Consider the following 19034-nt stretch of genomic DNA (forward strand, 5'->3'; position numbering starts at 1 on the left):
ATATCACTAACCTCAGATACATAGATGACACCACCCTTATGGCAGAAAGCAAAGAACTAAAAAGCCTCTTGAAGAAAGTGAAGGAGGAGAGTGAAAAAGTTGGCTTAAAATTCAACATTCAGAAAACTAAGATCATGGCATCTGGTCCCATCATTTCATGGCAAATAGATGGGGAAACAATGGAAACAGAGACAGACTTTATTTTGGGGGGCTCCAAAATCACTGCAGATGGTGATTGCAGCCATGAAATTAAAAGACGCTTACGCCTTGGAAGAAAAGCTATGACAAACCTAGACAGCATATTAAAAAGCAGAGACATTACTTTGCCAACAAAGGTCCATCTAGTCAAAGCTATGGTTTTTCCAGTAGTCATGTATGGATGTGAGAGTTGGACCATAAGGAAAGCTGAGCGCCGAAGAATTGATGCTTTTGAACTGTGGTGTTGGAGAAGACTCCTGAGAGTCCCTGGACTGCAAGGAGATCAAAACCATCAGTCCTGAAGAAAATCAGTCCTGAATATTCATTGGAAGGACTGATGCTGAAGCTGAAACTCCAATAGTTTGGCCACCTGATGCGAAGAACTGACTGGTTGGAAAAGACCCTGATGCTGGGTAAGATTGAAGGTGGGAGGAGAAGGGGACGACAGAGGATGAGACGGTTGGATGGCATCACTGATTCAATGGACATGAGTTTGAGTAAACTCCGGGAGTTGGTGATGGACAGGGAGGCCTGGCGTGCTGCAGTCCATGGGGTCACAAAGAGTTGGACACGACTGAGGGACTGAACTGAACTGAACTGAAGTCAATATAAACTCACTCTGAATTAGCCTCCGTGTTGGATTTAGCCAACAAAGACTTCAAAGTATCTGTTATAAATATGAACAAAGAATAGAAACTATGTTTAAAAATTAAAAGGAAATAATGAGTCAGCGAATAGGGAATCTCAATAGAGAAAGGGAAACTATAAAAATTAACCAAGGGGGATTTTAGAGTTAAAAAGTACAACTAAAACGAAAAGTTCCCCAAATGGACTCAACAGCAGCTTTGAGATAGCCGAGAAATCATTGAACTTAAGATAAATTAATAAAAATCATCCAATCCAAAGAACAGAGGGAAAAGAAGGCTGAAGAAAAAGAGAGACACATAATGATAAAGCTACTGAAAGACAAAGACAAAAATCTTTTAAGTAACAACTGAAAAATAATTAGGTCAACAACAGTTAAGATTAATAGTGACTTCTCATCAAACATAGTGGAAGCTATCTGCCTGGCAATGCAGGAAATGCAAGATACCCGGCTTCAACCCCTGGGTTGAGAAGATCTCCTGGAGCTGGAAATGGCAACCCACTCCAGTATTCTTGCCTGGAAAATTCCATGGGCAAAGGAGCCTGGTGGGCTATAGTCCACGGGGCTGCAAAGAGCCAGTCATGACTGAGTGACTGAGATTTGAGTATATGTTGCACTATACCCAAAATGATGAAAGAAAAAAAAATTATCACCAAGAATTCTATATACTGTAAAGTTGTCATTCAAAAATGATGGCAAAATAAAGACATTCCCAGATAAACAAAAAGTGGGAGAATTCAGAGCTAGCAGACATGCACATACAAAATTTCACAGGAAGTCCTTCAGACTCCCGGGAAAGGACAAGGCAGGGCAGCGTGAAACCTCAGGAGTGACCTGGTCGGAGCGCTAGAAATGCGAATACGTGAGTGAATATAAAATACTGTGCAAATGTGCTTTCAAATCTCGTCTTCTTTACATTTCTATTAAAAATAGGACTGTATGAGGAATGAAGTTAGTGAGGTTGCAAGATAGAGTATCTACTTATAAAAATCAATAGTATATATATAAGAGCAAATAATAATCTGAAAATGAAACTAAGAAAACAATTTCATTCACAATAGCATAAAATGAATAAAATAGGAACAAATTTAACAAGAGATTTAAAACCTATGCAATAAAAACTACAAAACATTTTTGAGAGAAATTAAAGGGAATCTAACTAAAAGAAGAGACAGTGGATTGGAAGATTCACTGTTGTTAATGTGGTGTTTTTGTTTAGCTGCTAAGCCATGCCCTGCTCTTTTGTGGCCCCACGGACTGTAGCCCACCAGGCTCCTCTGTCCATGGATTTCCTAGGCAAGAACACTGGAGTGGGTCGCCTTTTCCTCTTCCAGGGGATCTTCCCAACGCAGGGATCAAACCTGAAACTCCTGCATTGCTGGTGGATTCTTTAACACTGAGCCACCAGGGAAGCCCATTGTTAACGTGATGATTCTCCTTAAATTGACCTAGAGATTCACTGCCACCCTCACCAAAACCCTGGGAGGCACTTTTTTTTTTTTTTGGTAGAAATTGACAAGATGATTCTAAAATTCATGTTGGCAATATCAAAGACTGAGATAGACAAAATAATTTTGAAAAAGAACAAAGTTAGAGGACTTACACTATCTAATTTCAAAATTTGCAATAAAACTGCATATTCAAGATGGTGTGCTATTGACTTAAAGAATAGATATATAATGACACAAAATACAGATTCCAGAAATAAACCTTTATATTTATGCTCAATTAAGTAATTTTTACTAAAGTGTCAAGACAATTTAATGGGAAAAGAGTTGATTTTTCAACAAATGGTGCTAAGACAAGTGGATATCCAGATTTAAAAAAAAAAAGAAATTAACTTAGATTCTTACTTCACAATATACTCAAACATTAACCCAAAATAGATTAGAGACCTACATGTAAAACCTAAAACTATAAAACTTCTGGAATAAAACACAAGGAGAAAATCTCTATAGTCTTGGATTGGGCCAAAATGTCTTAGATATGACACCAAAGGATGATCCAAAAAAGAAAAACTAATTAAGTTGAACTTCATCAAAATTAACTTTTCCTCTTCAACTGACATAATTGAAAAAAATGAACACCAGCCAGAGACTGGCAGAAAATATTTGCAAATATGTATCTGACTAAGTTTTTGTATCCAGAAATACATGAGGAACTGTAACAACATGATAAGAAGACAACAATCCAACTGAAAACAGGGCAAAAGATCTGAATAGATGTTTCACCAAAGAAGATACAGGAATAGCTAACAGCCACATGCACAACTGCCCAAGGTCATTGACTGCTGGGGAAATGGAAACTAAAATCACGACGAGACACCACTACAAACCCCCTGCCCGTGTGTGTTAGCCGTTCGGCCGGGCCCGGCTCCTTGCAACCCAATGGACTATAGCCTACCAGGCTCTTCTGTCCATGGGATGCTCTGGGCAAGGATATTGGAGTGAGTTACCATTTCCTTCTCCAAACCCAGTGGACTGGCTTTAATTTAAAAGTTGACAACACTAAGGGTTGAAGAGAATGGAAAGATGCTGGAACTCTGATATTGCTGCTAGGAATGGCACATTAAAATGGCGCAGTCGCTTAGGAAAATAGCTTGGCAGTTCCTTAAAGTTAAACATAAACGTATCGTCCTTTCGTCTGGCGTCACTTGGCCGGTTTTCATTCTGCTCTCAGCATCGTCCTCGTCATGGGGCCCAGCAAAGAACCCTAGAAGGGTGGTTCCAAGTCTCCGGAGGGGCCGGACCGCTCCACCCCTCTGCTCTCACTTGGCAAAACTCTTTCATTTTCAGCTGCAAATCCCAAATTGGCCAGACAAGCTTTCCCGTAGTCTTGCTGGCTATTTCTGGGTCTCCTGTTCACAGGCCCCTGAATACGCCACTGCTGCCTTCTGCTTTCTCCCACACAAACGCAAATAACACGCTTGTCTCGAGCTGCTGGAAATCTGTCCCTGTTAGCTTCTATATACTTTGAGGTTCATGAGTACATTTTGTCATCTAGTTTTGTTCTAAATGTTGTTCACGGGGTTTTGGTTTTGCTATCCAGTTACTGTTTTTTTAATGTCAAGATATGAGAAGACCCCTGAACTCTGCTCCCACTGCTGCTATCTTCCCAGATTTCTCAGCTGCTCATTCGGATCGTCTCTTCTAAAGTGAAAAAGTGCTGTATAGTCACCGAGACTTACCTGACTCTGTGAACCGATGGACCGCAGCCCGCCAGGCTCCTCTGTCAGTGGGGTTCTCCAGGCAAGAACACTGGAGTGGGTAGCCTTTCCCTTCTCCAGGGATCTTCCTGACCCAGGAATCGAACCCTCGTCTCCCGCACCGCAGGCGGATTCTTTACCGTCTGAGCTGCCAGAGAGCTGACAAACCCTAATTTATCATGCTTACCGTGTGCCAGACACTGTCCAGACACTCTGCTTACTAAGGCATGACACGTGAAGCAGGCGATGTTGCGCCCTCAGTTTACAAGTGAGGCGGATGAACCACAGGGAGGTCAAGGGCACGGCATTCTCAGGAGAGAGGACTCACACCCAGGTTGCTGGATCCAGAGTCAGTGCTCACTAACCCCTAGACAGCGCTGCCTGCCAAGAGCACATCAAGCCTGTCGTCCTGCCTGGGAGCTCTAGCATTCAGCCACGACCACCATCCCTGCCCGCCTCCCCCGCAGGCCTCCTGAAGACGGGACTGTCCCCCAAAGGCGGAGTGCAGAGGTCAGCTCTGAGCAACGCGGTGAGCACTCCGGGCTGCTCCTGGACCCACCAGCCCGTCTCTCCACTGCCCTGCTGTCACCGGGTCCCATAACTCCTTGTTGACATCTCTGTCTTCCCCATGAGCTCACAAGAGCATTTTTCATTCATCTCAAATCCCAGAGCCTATCCTAGAGACTGGCATCCAGCAGGCTCTCAATAACTACATGGAACTGAGCAGGCAATAGCTTCTCAAAAAAAAAAAAAAAAACTAGCTCAAAATGTACTTGAAAGCAATATAATTGCATCTTTAAAAAAAAAAAAAAATCTGTAATTCAGAAGTTTTACCAAGTCTGGCTAATGAGTTTTTCTGGGCATTTCTTCAGAAGAAATACAGTATCAGATTCTTCCTGGTATTTTAACTGCTTGTTTCCAACATGCAGAGATTGCTGCTTCTGATGCTAATTTGCCAGGGAGATTCAAAGGAGAAGCAGCTCCCACGCCCGTCAACCACGCACCTGCCAGCAAAGAGAAGATACCGGGGAAGAGCCGGCAGAAGCGAAGGCACGGCGTGTCTGCAACAGGCCTGGAGGGTTACCACCAGAGCCATCTGTGAGAGAAGAGAAAAACGCACCCCCAAAACAGAGGAATGTGCAAAAACCAACGTCAGCTGAAAGAAACAGTTCGCTAACCGTTCCGAGCCTTACAGTTTCACGTAGGACGGGGCTGTGAGAACACAGCCGTCCTTACCAATGTGCGGTCAGCGGCAGACACGGCTCCACAAACAGAAAGGCAGGTCTTTGTAAGAAATGCATGGCCCCTCTCCTTTTCAAGAGAAGGTTCTAGCATTTCCTAAGAAAAGTCATAAATTCTCCAAAGATATCTCAGTCACTTTCTGGGCGTTAGCTCAATCTCTCTGTGACTCTCTGTAAGAGCTACTAAAAATATCTCTGCAGAAAAGAAAAAAAAGAAAGAATAGAGAGAAAAATGATGATTTAGAAACAGGTAGGAAATATCTCTTGAAAAGAGCTGGGGCCTCGACCCCACGCCCTGCCCTCACAGAACACATTCCCGCGTTTGGCACCCACGCCAGGGCAGCGGGGAGGCAGGAGGGCGAGCGCGGCCCGGCTGGGACCCAGGCAGGGAAGCTGCCGGCTCGCCCACGGCCCCGCTGTCCAGCCGCGTCCCCAGCAGGCACATCTGGACTCGCTCCACGGCACCAAGAAAGCTCCCCGCAGTCTGACAGGCGCAGAGGGTGAGAGCTGGCTTCCTCCTTGACCAGAAGGGGCATGAATTCCTCTTTCCCAGCACACACGTGTCATTTCAGCGGTCTGCCCTCGAGCGCTGCCTGCAAAGCCCGCACTGAGACAGGCTCGTAGGCTTCTGTGCCTAACTTCACTCCATGAGATGTCAACTCAAAGAGCTACAGATTCAAAAAAAAAAAACATGCGGGTCTGGGAGGCTCTGGGAGCAAGGTTCTCAACACTAAGCCGTGGAAGAGGTGGGAACCCTGAACCCAGACGAGTCTGGGCTGAAGGAAGGAGGCTGACCAGCACCACGCTGCCACCCAGAGATGAAGGAGTCTGTCAGACCTGCCCGGGGTCGTTGTTCAGGCACTCAGTCGTGTCCGACTCTTGGCAACCCCACAGACTGTAGCCCGCCAGGCTCCTCTGACCGTGGGACTTCCCAGGCAAGGATACTGGAGTAGGAAGCCATGCCCTTCTGCAGGGGATCTTCCCCACCCGGGGATCGAACTGGTGTCTCCTGCACTGGAAGGAGGATTCTTTACCGCTGAGTCACCAGGGAAGCCCGCTGCTTGGGGAGCATCTTATAATGCAGCCGCCACCATTGCAAACAGCCTTGTCGCAGAGATAAGGCAGACGGCAGAAGCCCCTGTGATCACCCCAGAAAACACGCTATTTCTGACTGAGGACAAGGAAATGATGTGATACCTGGCCCCCTCCACCCACTTTCAACGGAAAGACGTCATCTCTCAGGAAGATCTGGAAGGCCCTCCCACCAAGCAGCTGCGGCAGGAGCAGGAGCCCGCGAGCCCCGGCCAGGTGGCCACATCCGCCGGACTCCCCAGGACTAGCACCCCGCTCAGCACCCAGCGCTCAGTACACGCGTGCTGCGTCCATTCATTCCAAAGAGGACACAGCTGTCAGGCATCTATGAGCCACAGCCATCCCCGAACAGGAGGCGCTCACTCACTCTCTCTCTCATCCACACACAACCGTAGACAGACCCAGATCCCTCCCCAAACCAAACAGACAAAAATTCCCGGACCTTGTATGCCAGTGATGGGAGACAGACAGTAAACAGATCAGGAAAAATATATATAATGCAGGAAAGGGTTAACAAATCCCTTTCCTCTCCTGCTTGAGAATCTGACCTGAGGTTAACTTTTTAGTTCTGCTTCTCTGGAAACCTAATTAAAGCTACCCAGAGAGTGTCAATTATGTTACGAGGCAACATTGTTTATGTTAAAAATGACCCCTGATTGATAACCTGCATCTGGACTGGGAGGAGCTATAAATATCTGATGTAGACAACAAAGCTTTGGGCTTCCTTGAATGTGATGACTTAGGACTGAGTATCCCCCAGGGAGACATTCAGTCGGGACAGAGCCCACCCCTATTCCATGCGAGGTTCCTTCTCTAGCTCGGGAGCAGTCACTCCATGACGGGAGGGGCGAAGCTCGCGGGTGGCCGGATGGACAGTCCAGCCGACAGTTCACACAGGAGAGAAGCCCCCGACGCCGCCCTCCTGGCAACCTCTGATTCTACTCTGGATCCGTCTCAACAGACAGATGCCAGCTGTGGCAAGTGAGTCTTGAGGGTTGGAATGCTCAACAACCTAAGAAGATCCTCTAAGCTCTGTTCACAGGATACTTGATGCTGGTTAAATGCTGTTTGCTCAGTCACTCAGTCGCATCCGACTCTCTGCGACCCCATGGACTGTAGCCTGCCAGGCTCCTCTGCCCATGGGGTTCTCCAGGGAAGAGCACTGGAGTAGGAAGCGATTCCCCTTTCCAGGGGACTTCCGGACCCAGGGATTGAACCTGGGTCTCCTGCATTGCAGGTGGATTCTTCACCATCTGAGCCACCGGGGAAGCCCAATGTGGAGGAAAATAAAGCAGAGCATAAGAGTGGGCTGGCTGAGCCACATGCCGCTGATGCCAGTTTAGGATCCGTTCAGGTCTAAACGACACTTCCCACCCCACTCTGCCTTTGCAAGTTAGCTCCTGAGCACCGATCCATCTTCAGGCTCTGCTCAGACAGGAGCTGGGGAACCTCCCCAGGTCAGCTTCATTTACAGACCGAGTCTCACAGCAGGGGGTACCTTACCTCCTGAGCACCATCTTGGGGTACAGCCATACTCCCAGGAATATAAGGACCCGGTTTCTTTCTGAGAGCAGGAAGCATGTCTGGCTGCTCACCATGTCACCCCCAGCACCTGGAGAATGTCTGGCAGGAGTGGAAGCTGAATAAACCCTGGCAGAACAAGTGAATTTAATAACAAACCATCTGAAACTAAACAGCAGTGGGCGGCGTTCCTCACTCCCCACTGTATGCTCCTGCTGTGTCTGTTCATTGATGATACCCCATCCAGGGTATGACCCGAGAGTCGGCCAGCTAACACTGTCATCTGTATCAGAAAATTCCAGAGTCAATCTCCGGTCGTATCAGGAGTTATTGGGAAATATATTTTTTAAAAAAGTTAATTTTGATTTTGAGACACCATTGTTATATAACCATCTCTTTTGGGGGAACTTGCAAAGTGAAAGGCTAAATTTAAAAAGATAGTATTGCCTTCTTGATAAGGCTTAAGCCCACTAGTGGTTATTTATTTTCCTGTTGGACTAGAAAATCCACTGGGATCTTTTGCCGTCTCTACCCTAGCTGCTGGCACATAAATGTTTGATGGATGAATAAATAAGTGAATGAATAAACAAACAAAGAATCCCCCCCTTCCCCCCAGTAAAACAGAAAATCACTATCTTAGACAAGTTCAAGGTGAAGAACTGGGGTAACTTCCTGCCCTGCTCATCTGCAGGGAGTTCTAACTCCAAATAGGGGCTGAGGGGGCAAGCCTGCAGCTGGGAGAGCCATGCGGGGAGGGGCCTTTGAGAGCTGCCATCAACTGCCAGTTAGTTCACGGGCCCCCTCCCCTCCCCTCCCCATCCTCCCCCACCTGGGACTTCGGGAGCCTAAGACAGCCCACCCTATTCTCCTCCTGAAGCCAAGGACAGGCCAACACGATGCACCCCCCTTGCTGGACGCTGATAACGCTTCGATGACACAGGCCTCTAACACGCAGTGCCTGCTAGCACTTATGCAGTGCCCGCAAAGCAAGCAACTGCCCGTTCCCATAATTCACTCCCCATATTCATTCATGGAAAGAAGCCCTGGAGTTTCAGAAGTAAAACCCACAAACATTCCTTTGTTTTCATATTAAAGTTTTGACGGCACTAAGGGATGAGCCAGACCCAGTCTACACTGAAACGAAACAGAGACGCCTTGGCTGAGGCTTATTACGTAAATAATGACACCTAGACTGATGTTAAAGTCCTTATTTTCTGAGTGTAATGTGTTCTTTGCTGCTCAGCTCTCCATTTTCAAGAAGAGGACACTAACTGGGAAGTTGGTGCAAGTGGTGAGGGAACGGGGCTGAGGGCCAGGAGGAGGCCAGGTCCCAGCACGGCCGCCAGCTAGCTCTGTGACCCTGGGTCAGTCACCCTGCCTTGTCTGATCCCCCTCTTTTTTTTTTTTTAAAACACTTTTAGGTTTACAACCACATGGACAGGCAAGTACAGAAATTTCCCATGTACCCCCTCGCCCCATACACACAGCCGCTAGCAACATCACTCACCAGAGTGGCCTTTTTTTTACGCCAAGGATGACCTACACGGACGCATGTTCATCACCAAAGTCCACGGTTCCCCTTAAGGTTCTCGTCAGGACGGGAAGAGTGCTGCACACTCCGCGGGTTTGGACAAAAGTCTAACAACGCCGATCGGTCACCGGCGGGTTCCCCGCTGGCTCGGCAGTGTAGAGTCCGCCTGCAGGGCAGGACATGCGGGTTTGCTCCCTGGGTCGGGAGGATCCCCTGGAGGAAGAGGAAATGGCAACCCACTCCAGTATTCCTGCCTGGGAAACCCCTGCCAGGCCACAGTCCATGTGGCTGAAAAGAGTCAGACACGACCTAGGGACTCAACAGCAACAATCCTTCACTACCTTGGCACATAAAGTCCTCCGACTGCTCTAAGACACTCGCGTATTCTGTGCCTCCATCGCCCCTCTCCCCCAGACTCCTGGCAACCACTGATCTTTTTATTCTCTCCATAGTTTGGTCTCTTTAAGAAGGGCATATAATTGGGACCTTTGCTTTTCCTTTGAAAAGAGAGGTTCAAAGCCTTTACGTCTGTAAGAACCACCCAGGGCCCACCCACAGGGACTGAACAGTTCTGGATGACAAGTTACCCACCAAACATGCAGCTCTGCTTCCAACACGCAGCCCTGAGCCCGGCCCCGCCCTGCGGCACTCGGGGCACAGGGGACACGTGCAGGGGTTCGAGGGGCGGCCACAGGTCACGATGAACCCAGATTCCTGTGGCGTGTGTCGCAGACAGATGAGTCATTTCTGCAGGCCGACCGCTCTGAGCACAACTCACCACTGCCTTGTCTACTGACTGTTTCCGCAGCCAAAATGTAAACCCCATCAAGGCAGTGACTGGGTCTGACTTGTTCACTTAGAACAGTGTTTGGTGCTCGTAAACAACCTAGTGAGGTTCTAGATAAACATTGACTGAATGGTCGTTCAGCATGACTTCTGTGGGTCTCAGAGTTCCCATCTCTAAAGGGCCCTGATTTTTTTTTTTTTAATGTGAAAGCAGAAGTCACTCAGTTGTGTCTGACTCTTTGCGACCCCATGTACCATACAGTCCGTGAAATTCTCCAGGCCAGAATACTGGAGTGGGTAGCCTTTCCCTTCTCCTGGGGATCTTCCCAACCCAGGGATCAAACCAAGGTGTCCCACATTGCAGGCAGATTCTTTACCAGCTGAGCCACAAGGGAATTTTTTCTAACCCATTTCAGGTTGAGCATTCTTTGGCATTGCCTTTCTTTGGGATTGGAATGAAAATTGACATTTTCCAGTCCTGTGGCCACTGCTGAGTTTTCCAAATTTGCTGGCATATTGAGTGCAGCACTTTCACAGCATCATCTTTCAGGATTTGAAATAGCTCAGCTGGAATTAAATCACCTCCACTAGCTTTGTTCATAGTGACGCTTCCTAAGGCCCACTTTTTCACATTCCAGGATATCTGGCTCTAGGTGAGTGATCACACCATCGTGATTATCTGGGTCGTGAAGATCTTTTTTGTATAGTTCTTCTGTGTATTCTTGCCACCTCTTCTTAATATCTTCTGCTTCTGTTAGGTCCTTACCATTTCTGTCCTTTATTGAGCCCATCTTTGCATGAAATGTTCCCTTGCTATCTCCAATTTTCTTAAAGAGATCTCTAGTCTTTCCCATTCTGTTGTTTTCCTCTATTTCTTTGCATTGATCGCTGAAGAAGGCTTTCTTATCTCTCCTTGTTATTCTTTGGAACTCTGCATTCAAATGGGTATATCTTTCCTTTTCTCCTTTGCTTTTTGCTTCCCTTCTTTTCACAGCTATTTGTAAGGCCTCCTCAGATAGCCATTTTGCTTTTTTGCATTTCTTTTTCTTGGGGATGGTCTTGATTCCTGTCTTCTGTACAACGTCATGGCATCTGGTCCCATCATGGCAAATAGATGGGTAAACACTGGCTGACTTTATTTTTCTGGGCTACAAAATCATTGCAGATGGTGATTGCAGTCATGAAATTAAAAGACGCTTACTCCCTGGAAGGAAAGTTATGACCAAGCTAGATAGCATATTAAAAAGCAGAGACATTACTTTGTCAACAAAGGTCCATCTAGTCAAGGCTATGGTTTTTCCAGTGGTCATGTATGGATGTGAGAGTTGGACTGTGAAGAAAGCTGAGCACTGAAGAATTGATGCTTTTGAATGGTGGTGTTTGAGAAGACTCTTGAGAGTCCCTTGGACTGCAAGGAGATCCAACCAGTCCATCCTGAAGGAGATCAGTCCTGGGTGTTCATTGGAAGGACTGATGCTGAAGCTGAAACTTCAATTCTTTGACCACCTGATGCAAAGAGCTGACTCATTGGAAAAGACCCTGATGCTAGGAGGGATTGGGGGCAGGAGAAGAATGGGACAACAGAGGATGAGATGGTTGGATGGGATCACCGATTCAATGGACATGGGTTTGGGTGGACTCTGGGAGTTGGTGATGGACAGGGAGGCCTGGCGTGCTGCGGTTCACGGGGTCACAAAGAGAAGGACACAACTGGGCGACTGAACTGAACTGAACCCATTTCAGACTCTTTCGTCCAAAATGCAGTACTTCGATGTAATCCCAAAAACAGCAGAATGATCTCTATTCGTTTCGAAGGCAAACCATTCAATACACAGTAATCCAAGCCTATGCTCCAACAAGTAACGCTGAAGAAGCTGAAGTTGAATGATTCTATGAAGACCTACAAGACCTTCTAGAACTAACACCCAAAAAAGAAGCCCTTTTCATTCTAGGGGACTGGAATGCATAAGTAGGAAGTCAAGAAACACCCAGAGTAACAGGCAAATTTGACCTTGGAGTACAAAATGAAGCAGGGAAAAGGCTAACAGAGTTTTGCCAAGAGAATGCACTGGTTATAGCCAACACCCTCTTCCAACAACACAGGAGAAGACTCTACACATGGACATCACCAGATGGTCAACACTGACATCAGACTGATTATATTCTTTGCAGCCAAAGATGGAGAAGCTCTATACAGTCAGCAAAAACAAGACCGGGAGCTGACTGTGGCTAAGATCATGAACTCTTTATTACCAAATTCAGACTTAAATTGAAGAAAGTAGGAAAAACGACTAGACCATTCAGGTATGACCTAAATCAAATCCCTTATGATTATACAGAAGTGAGAAAGAGATTCAAAGGATTAGATCTGATAGACAGAGTGCCTGAAGAACTATGGATGGAGGATCGTGACATTGTACAGGAGACAGGGAGCAAGACCATCCCCAAGAAAAAGAAATGCAAAAAAGCAAAATGGCTGTCTGAGGACGCCTTACAAATAGCTGTGTAAAGAAGGGAAGCAGACCGAGGGAGCTGCTGTGGAGGAACCAGGGTGGGCCACCTGAGCGAAGGGGCCACTGCGGCCATCATGCAGCAGGGGATGCATCTACAAAACCCACCCTCCAAGCCACTAACACCCGTCCCATTGCTACAGGCAACAGCCCACCCTGCTATGGGCTGCTTACAAGTGACGGACTGAATACTCTATCTTCTTTCATGCTGGCAACACAGCTGAATCCTCTTGGGGAAGAGCGACTGCCCAGCAGCTGCATTTGCCAAGTTAACCGATTTACTGTGAACACGCTGAAAGATGGAAGGAGAGTGGTTATATTGATGGAGTTATAAGTTTTGAAATCAGCTGAAGCAGTTGGATCAAAGATTGGCAACCCAACGCCTTATAATGAAGGACACGGGCAGCAGCCAGTATTTCCTCCTCCTGTCTCAGCAGCCAGTCCACCAACCAGCAGGCCCCAGCAACAGAAGGGGAGCCCAGGAGCGGCTCCCACTGCATCTAAGGCTTTTGGTGCCTCAAAGACGTTTGGAAAAGCTGGCAGTGCCAGCCAAGTGAGCAGCTCTGGGGGCACACAGGCCAAAGTGGCACCCATCGCCAGCCTCACCCCGCACCAGTCACCAACAAACGTCAGATCCGTACCTGGAGCAACTCCCGAGGGGAAGGGAAGCTTTTCTCCATAGAGCTGGTTGATGAGAGTGGTGAAATCAGAGCGACTGCTTTCAGTGAGCAAGCAGACAAGTTTTTCCCCCTTACTGACGTGCACAAGGTCTATTACTTCTCTAAAGGCACCCTGAAGATCACCAACAAACAATTCACAGCTGCCAAAAACGACTACGAGATGACCTTCAAAAATGAGACTTCTGTCGTGCCCTGTGAAGACGGTCATCACTTACCCACAGTTCAGTTTGATTTCACGGGGATTGGCGACCTGGAGAGCAAATCTAAAGACTCGCTTGTAGACATAATCAGGATCTGCAAGAACTACAAAGATGTCACAAAAATCATAGTGAAGTCTAACAACAGAGAAGTCTTGAAGAGAAATATCTATCTGATGGATATGTCAGGGAAAGTGGTGAACGCTACCCTGTGGGGAGATGATGCTGATAAATTTGATGGTTCTAGACAAACTGTGATGGCCATCAAAGGAGCCAGAGTTTCTGATTTTGGTGGACGGAGCCTCTCTGTGCTGTCTTCAAGCACCATGATTGTGAACCCTGACATCCCAGAGGCCTATAAGCTGCGTGGATGGTTTGACTCAGAAGGACAAACCTTAGATGGCATTTCCATCTCTGATCTAAAGAGTGGAGGAGCGGGTGGGAGCAACACCAACTGGAAAACTATATGAGGTCAAGTCGGAGAACCTGGGCCAAGGCAACAAGCCTGACTATTTTAGCTCTGTGGCAACCGTGGTGTATCTTCACAAAGAAAATTTTATGTACCAGGCCTGCCCAACTCAGGATTGCAACAAGAAAGTGATCGACCGGCAGAACGGATTGTACCGCCGCGAAAAGTGTGACAGTGAATTCCCCAATTTCAAGTACCGCATGATCCTATCAGTCAATGTCGATTTTCAAGAGAATCAGTGGGTCACGTGTTTCCAGAAGTCTGCAGAGGCCACCCTTGGACCAAGCACTGCTTATCTCAGGGAATTAAAAGAGAAGAACGAGCAAGCATTTGAGGAGGTTTTCCAGAATGCCAGCTTTCGATCTTTTATGTTCAGGATCAGGGTCAAACTGGAGACCTACAATGATGAGTCTCGAATTAAGGCCACGGTGGTGGACGTGAAGCCTGTGGACCACAGAGGATACGGCAGAAGGCTGGTCGTGAACATCAGGAGGAACGCGGCGATGTGAGAGGAGCCTGCCGATGGGGCAGGAGCTTGTGGATAGAGGGCTGAAGCGAATCCCCCACCCCCCACCCCCCACCTCCACCCGCACCCCCATCCCTGCCCTGACCGACAGCAGCGCAGAGCGCCCCTCTGCCATGGACTAAGCATCGCCTCTCGTCACACCTGGGAACCCACTGGCAGCAAAGGGAGACACGCTCGCGGGGTGTTTAAACGGTGCCAGACCGCGGGGTCGGCGGCGCGGACCGTAGTACCACTCACTCCCTGTCTAGGCTTTTGCCAGTTTTCCTAAGATCTCATTATCTTCAACCAGGAATTATGTCACGAGTAATTGACCCTCAATCTGTAGATAGTGAAATAAATTATGTAAGTCGGGTTCCCGCTTCTCCAGTGGTGACACCTTCTCAGCTCGGGTCCCTTCCCAAGGAGGAGCGCCGAAAAGTGGTTTTGTGGAGGAACTTGAGTGTTTTAGGAAGCCTGTCTTCCTCAATTTCAAAGGCTCCCTTTCTAGACGGGCCACACAGTTGTTAATGCATGGAATAGCAATAGGGTAGAATTATTAATCAAAGTCATATCTTTTATATCTGAAGAATACCCTTCCTTCAGGGTTTAATAGATTGAGTCAGATGGTTCTGATATTAATCAAAACGGTCTCTTCTGAGGAAGGCTGATAAGCGTTGACTTGCTGTCCCCTAGAGACATCCCGGCAACTACAAAGCATCGCTTTCGTCTCCCCCTCAATTAACGCTGCATTTCTATTGGTATGCCTTTTCTACCTGTACGTATTTCTTGCATTTGTATGTTTTCTTTTCTTGATTAAAGCTGTATTAAATACAAGGGATTCTGAAGGGAGAAGCCCTTTGCTGCTGTTGCCTTGTTTAATAAACAGTTTATTCTCTGAAAAAAAAAAAAAAAAGAAAAGAAGGGAAGCAAAAAGCAAAGGAGAAAAGGAAAGATATTCCCATTTTAATGCAGAGTTCCAAAGAATAGCAAGGAGAGATAAGAAAGCCTTCCTCAGCGATCAATGCAAAGAAATAGAGGAAAACAACAAAATGGGAAAAACTAGAGAGAAAATTAAAGATACCAAGGGAACATTCCATGCAAAGATGGGCTCAATAAAGGACAGAAATGGTAAGGACCTAACAGAAGCAGAAGATATTAAGAAGAAGTGGCAAGAATACACAGAAGAACTATACAAAAAAGATCTTCACGACCCAGATAATCACGATGGTGTGATCACTCATCTAGAGCCAGATATCCTGGAATGTGAAGTCAAGTGGGCCTTACGAAGCATCATTACGAACAAAGCTAGTGGAGGTGATGGAATTCCAGATGAGCTATTTCAAATCCTGAAAGATGATGCTGTGAAAGTGCTGCACTCAATATGCCAGCAAATTTGGAAAACTCAGCAGTGGCCACAGGATTGGAAAAGGTCTGTTTTCATTCCAATCCCAAAGAAAGGCAATGTCAGTAAATGTTCAAACTACCACACAATTGCACTCATCTCACATGCTAGCAAAGTAATGCTCAAAATTCTCCAAACCAGGCTTCAACAGTGCATGAACCATGAACATCCAGATGTTCAAGCTGGATTTAGAAAAGGCAGAGGAGCCAGAGATCAAATTGCCAACATCCGCTGGATCATCTAAAAAGCAAGAGAGTTCCAGAAAAACATATACTTCTGTTTTATTGACTATGCCAAAGCCTTTGATTGTGTGGATCACAGCAAACTGTGGAAAATTCTTCCAGAGATGAGAATACCAGATCACCTTACCTGCCTTCTGAGAAATGTGTATGCAGGTCAGGAAGCAACAGTTAGAACTGGACATGGACCAACAGTCTGGTTCCAAATTGAGAAAGGAGTACGTCAAGGCTGGATGTTGTCACTCTGCTTTTTTAACGTATATGCAGAGTACACCATTTGAAATGCCGGGTGGGATAAAGCACAAGCTGGAATCAAGATGGCCGCGAGAAATAGCAACAATCTCAGGTATGCAGATGACACCACTCTTATGGCAGAAAGCAAAGAACTAAAGAGCCTCTTGATGAAAGTGAAAGAGGAGAGTGAAAAAGTTGGCTTAAAACTCAACATTCAGAAAACTAATTCTGGTCCCATCACTTCATGGCAAGCAGGTGGGGAAACAATGGAAACAGTGACAGACTTTCTTTTCTTGGGCTCCAAAATGACTGCACATGGTGACTGCAGCCATGAAATCAGAAGACAATTGCTTCTTGGCAGGAAAGTGATGACAAACCTAGAGAGTGTGTTGAAAAGCAGAGACATTACTCTGCCAACAAAGGTCCGCATAGTCAAGGCTATGGTCTTCCCCAAGGTCACATATGATTGTGAGAACTGGACCATAAAGAAGGCAGAGCGCCAAAGAATTGATGCCTTCTTTCTGTGATGCTTGAGAAGACTCCTGAAAGCCCCTTGGACAGCAAGGAGATCAAACCAGTCAACCATAAGGGAGATCAACCCTGAATATTCACTGGAAGGACAGATGCTGAAGCTGAAGCTCCAGCATTTTGGTCACCTGATGCAAACAGACAACTCACTGGAAAAGTCCCTGATGCTGGGAAAAATAGAGGGCAGTAGAAGAAGACGGCATCAGAGGACGAGATGGGGGGCGGCATCACTGACGCAATGAACATGAACTTGGGCCGACTCCGGGAGATGGTGAGGGACAGGAAGGCCTGGCGTGCTGCAGTCCATGGGGTCGCAGCGACTCAACGGGGCGACTGAACAGCAGGAAGAACAGCCGCCCACGTGGACGCTGGGATTTTCAGAGTGTCTAAGCGACCGTCAGCTCAACTGTTATGAAAAGTTTTCTTATTACTGAAAAGACTTGTGTGAAGTGCTTAGCACAGCTGGCTAGGTTGACCCAAAATCTTCCAGACTCAAGATGCCTGAAGGACAAGAGGCATCACCGGGGTGGGCGTGGTGGCCAGGTTGCAGGACTCACCCTGGTCCAAAAACTTCCCCCAAAGCTGCTGTGAGTCAAGGAAGCAGCCGCCTACATGGACCCCCACTCCCTCCATCACCCCATCATCCTCTCAAACACACACGTGGTTCTTGCTGAGACCACAGTGTATGCAGCCTGTGGCCAAAATCCAAGTAAAATGAACCACGTCTGACTGGCATCGGGGCATGGCTGTTCTGGCACTAGATTCTGGCCAAATGAACCACCCTAGTCTGGGCTCTTCCTGGTACCTCAACCTCCTCCACACCTGGAGAATGAATTCCCTGCCCTTAGCCTAGCTTTTAGCCTTCCGCCATCTTTCCACCATCCATCCTCCAGCAAGAAGCCAACTTGGAAAAGGAAATGGGAAAGGAAATGACATTTATTGAAAGCGACCCTCCTCAGACACCACCACTGCGTTTGCCCTCTCTCCCCAGTCGAGCTGCGGCTCTGACCGTCCAGCGAAAGTCCTGTCGAGGTCAGGAATGCCGTGCACGCGTCTCACCCCGGGCCTCGTCTTCCCCTCACGAACATCGCAGCATCACTGGCCACGGGTGATGCCCCGGGTCTCCACGGGGACGCCCCTCCTGGTCCCCTCTCACGGTGGCTCCCCCGTGGGCCCCTCCCCCGAGCCCAGCGCCCGGCTCTTGGAGGTTTCCTACTGGGCCCTGGGCTGTCTGGGCATCTCTCTTCACACTCTGTCCCTCCCTGACTCCATCCAGTCCAGGGCTTTAAATACCACCAATGCGCTGAAACGCCCAACTTGTGACCCAAGCGAGCCCCGCACACTCGGACGGAACACCCACCACCCCTTACGCCTCCGGGGCGCGCACTTCTGTCCCTGCCACAGCTGTCGTCTCTGAGGGGAGCATCTATGCCTTGCCTCCCACTGCCCCTCGCTTTCGTCCCGGTGACTCGGGGATTCTCCCCTGGACGACCACCCCTCTCCCACTGTACGCCGCCGTAATAGGTCTGCCTTCTTCAGGGTCAGCCAGACCAGGGGAGTCCGGGACTCTCCCCTTCCACCTCCGCTTCAGCCCCACTGGACTCTTCAGACTCCTCAACACGTCAGGCTCTTCCCTGGGTCAAGACCTCGCACGTGGCGGGCCCTCTGCTCGCAACACTCCTTCTCCTGCTGTTGGCATGTTCGTCTCCTTTTCATCCTTCACGGCTTGGTCTCCTGTCACTCTCTCAGGACTTGCATTTTCTAGCACTTGCTATGACTTGTGATTTTAAGCACGGGTTTACTTGTTCATCATCTCCCTCACTAGACTGCATCCTCCCTGAGAGCCTGGACTATGCATCTTCTGTTAATCAACGCAGGAGCACGCACAGTCCCGGCACGCAGCAGAGCTGTCAGGTGACTGATTTCACCTCCTGCAGGCCAGGCCCTGTGCTGGGAGGTTTACAGAAAAACCTAAACGCTTCTAAACAAGCCTCTGCTCCAAGCAGAGTGGCCTCCTCACACCCTGCAGAACACATACAATACTGTGTGC

General features: G+C 47.8%; 2 protein-coding genes and 1 pseudogene across 7 annotated transcripts in view; 1 reads left to right on the plus strand and 2 right to left on the minus strand.

Annotated features, from left to right (window-relative positions):
- Positions 1-19034, minus strand: part of TTC7B (tetratricopeptide repeat domain 7B) — a 266980-nt gene that overhangs the window by 151017 nt on the left and 96929 nt on the right. The window lies entirely within an intron of this gene.
- LOC136172087 (replication protein A 70 kDa DNA-binding subunit-like) lies at positions 4296-14632 on the plus strand. The gene is given in 9 exon segments (XM_065941198.1): positions 4296-4317; positions 4517-4578; positions 5598-5790; positions 6519-6655; positions 7200-7363; positions 12735-12811; positions 12814-13344; positions 13347-14070; positions 14072-14632. Coding segments are annotated over 9 exon segments (2424 nt in total). The 3' UTR covers positions 14586-14632.
- LOC136172799 (small nucleolar RNA SNORA11) lies at positions 10100-10211 on the minus strand (annotated as a pseudogene).

The sequence above is a fragment of the Muntiacus reevesi genome, chromosome 7 (genome assembly GCF_963930625.1).
Source record: "Muntiacus reevesi chromosome 7, mMunRee1.1, whole genome shotgun sequence".
In the NCBI taxonomy this organism is placed as follows: domain Eukaryota; kingdom Metazoa; phylum Chordata; class Mammalia; order Artiodactyla; family Cervidae; genus Muntiacus; species Muntiacus reevesi.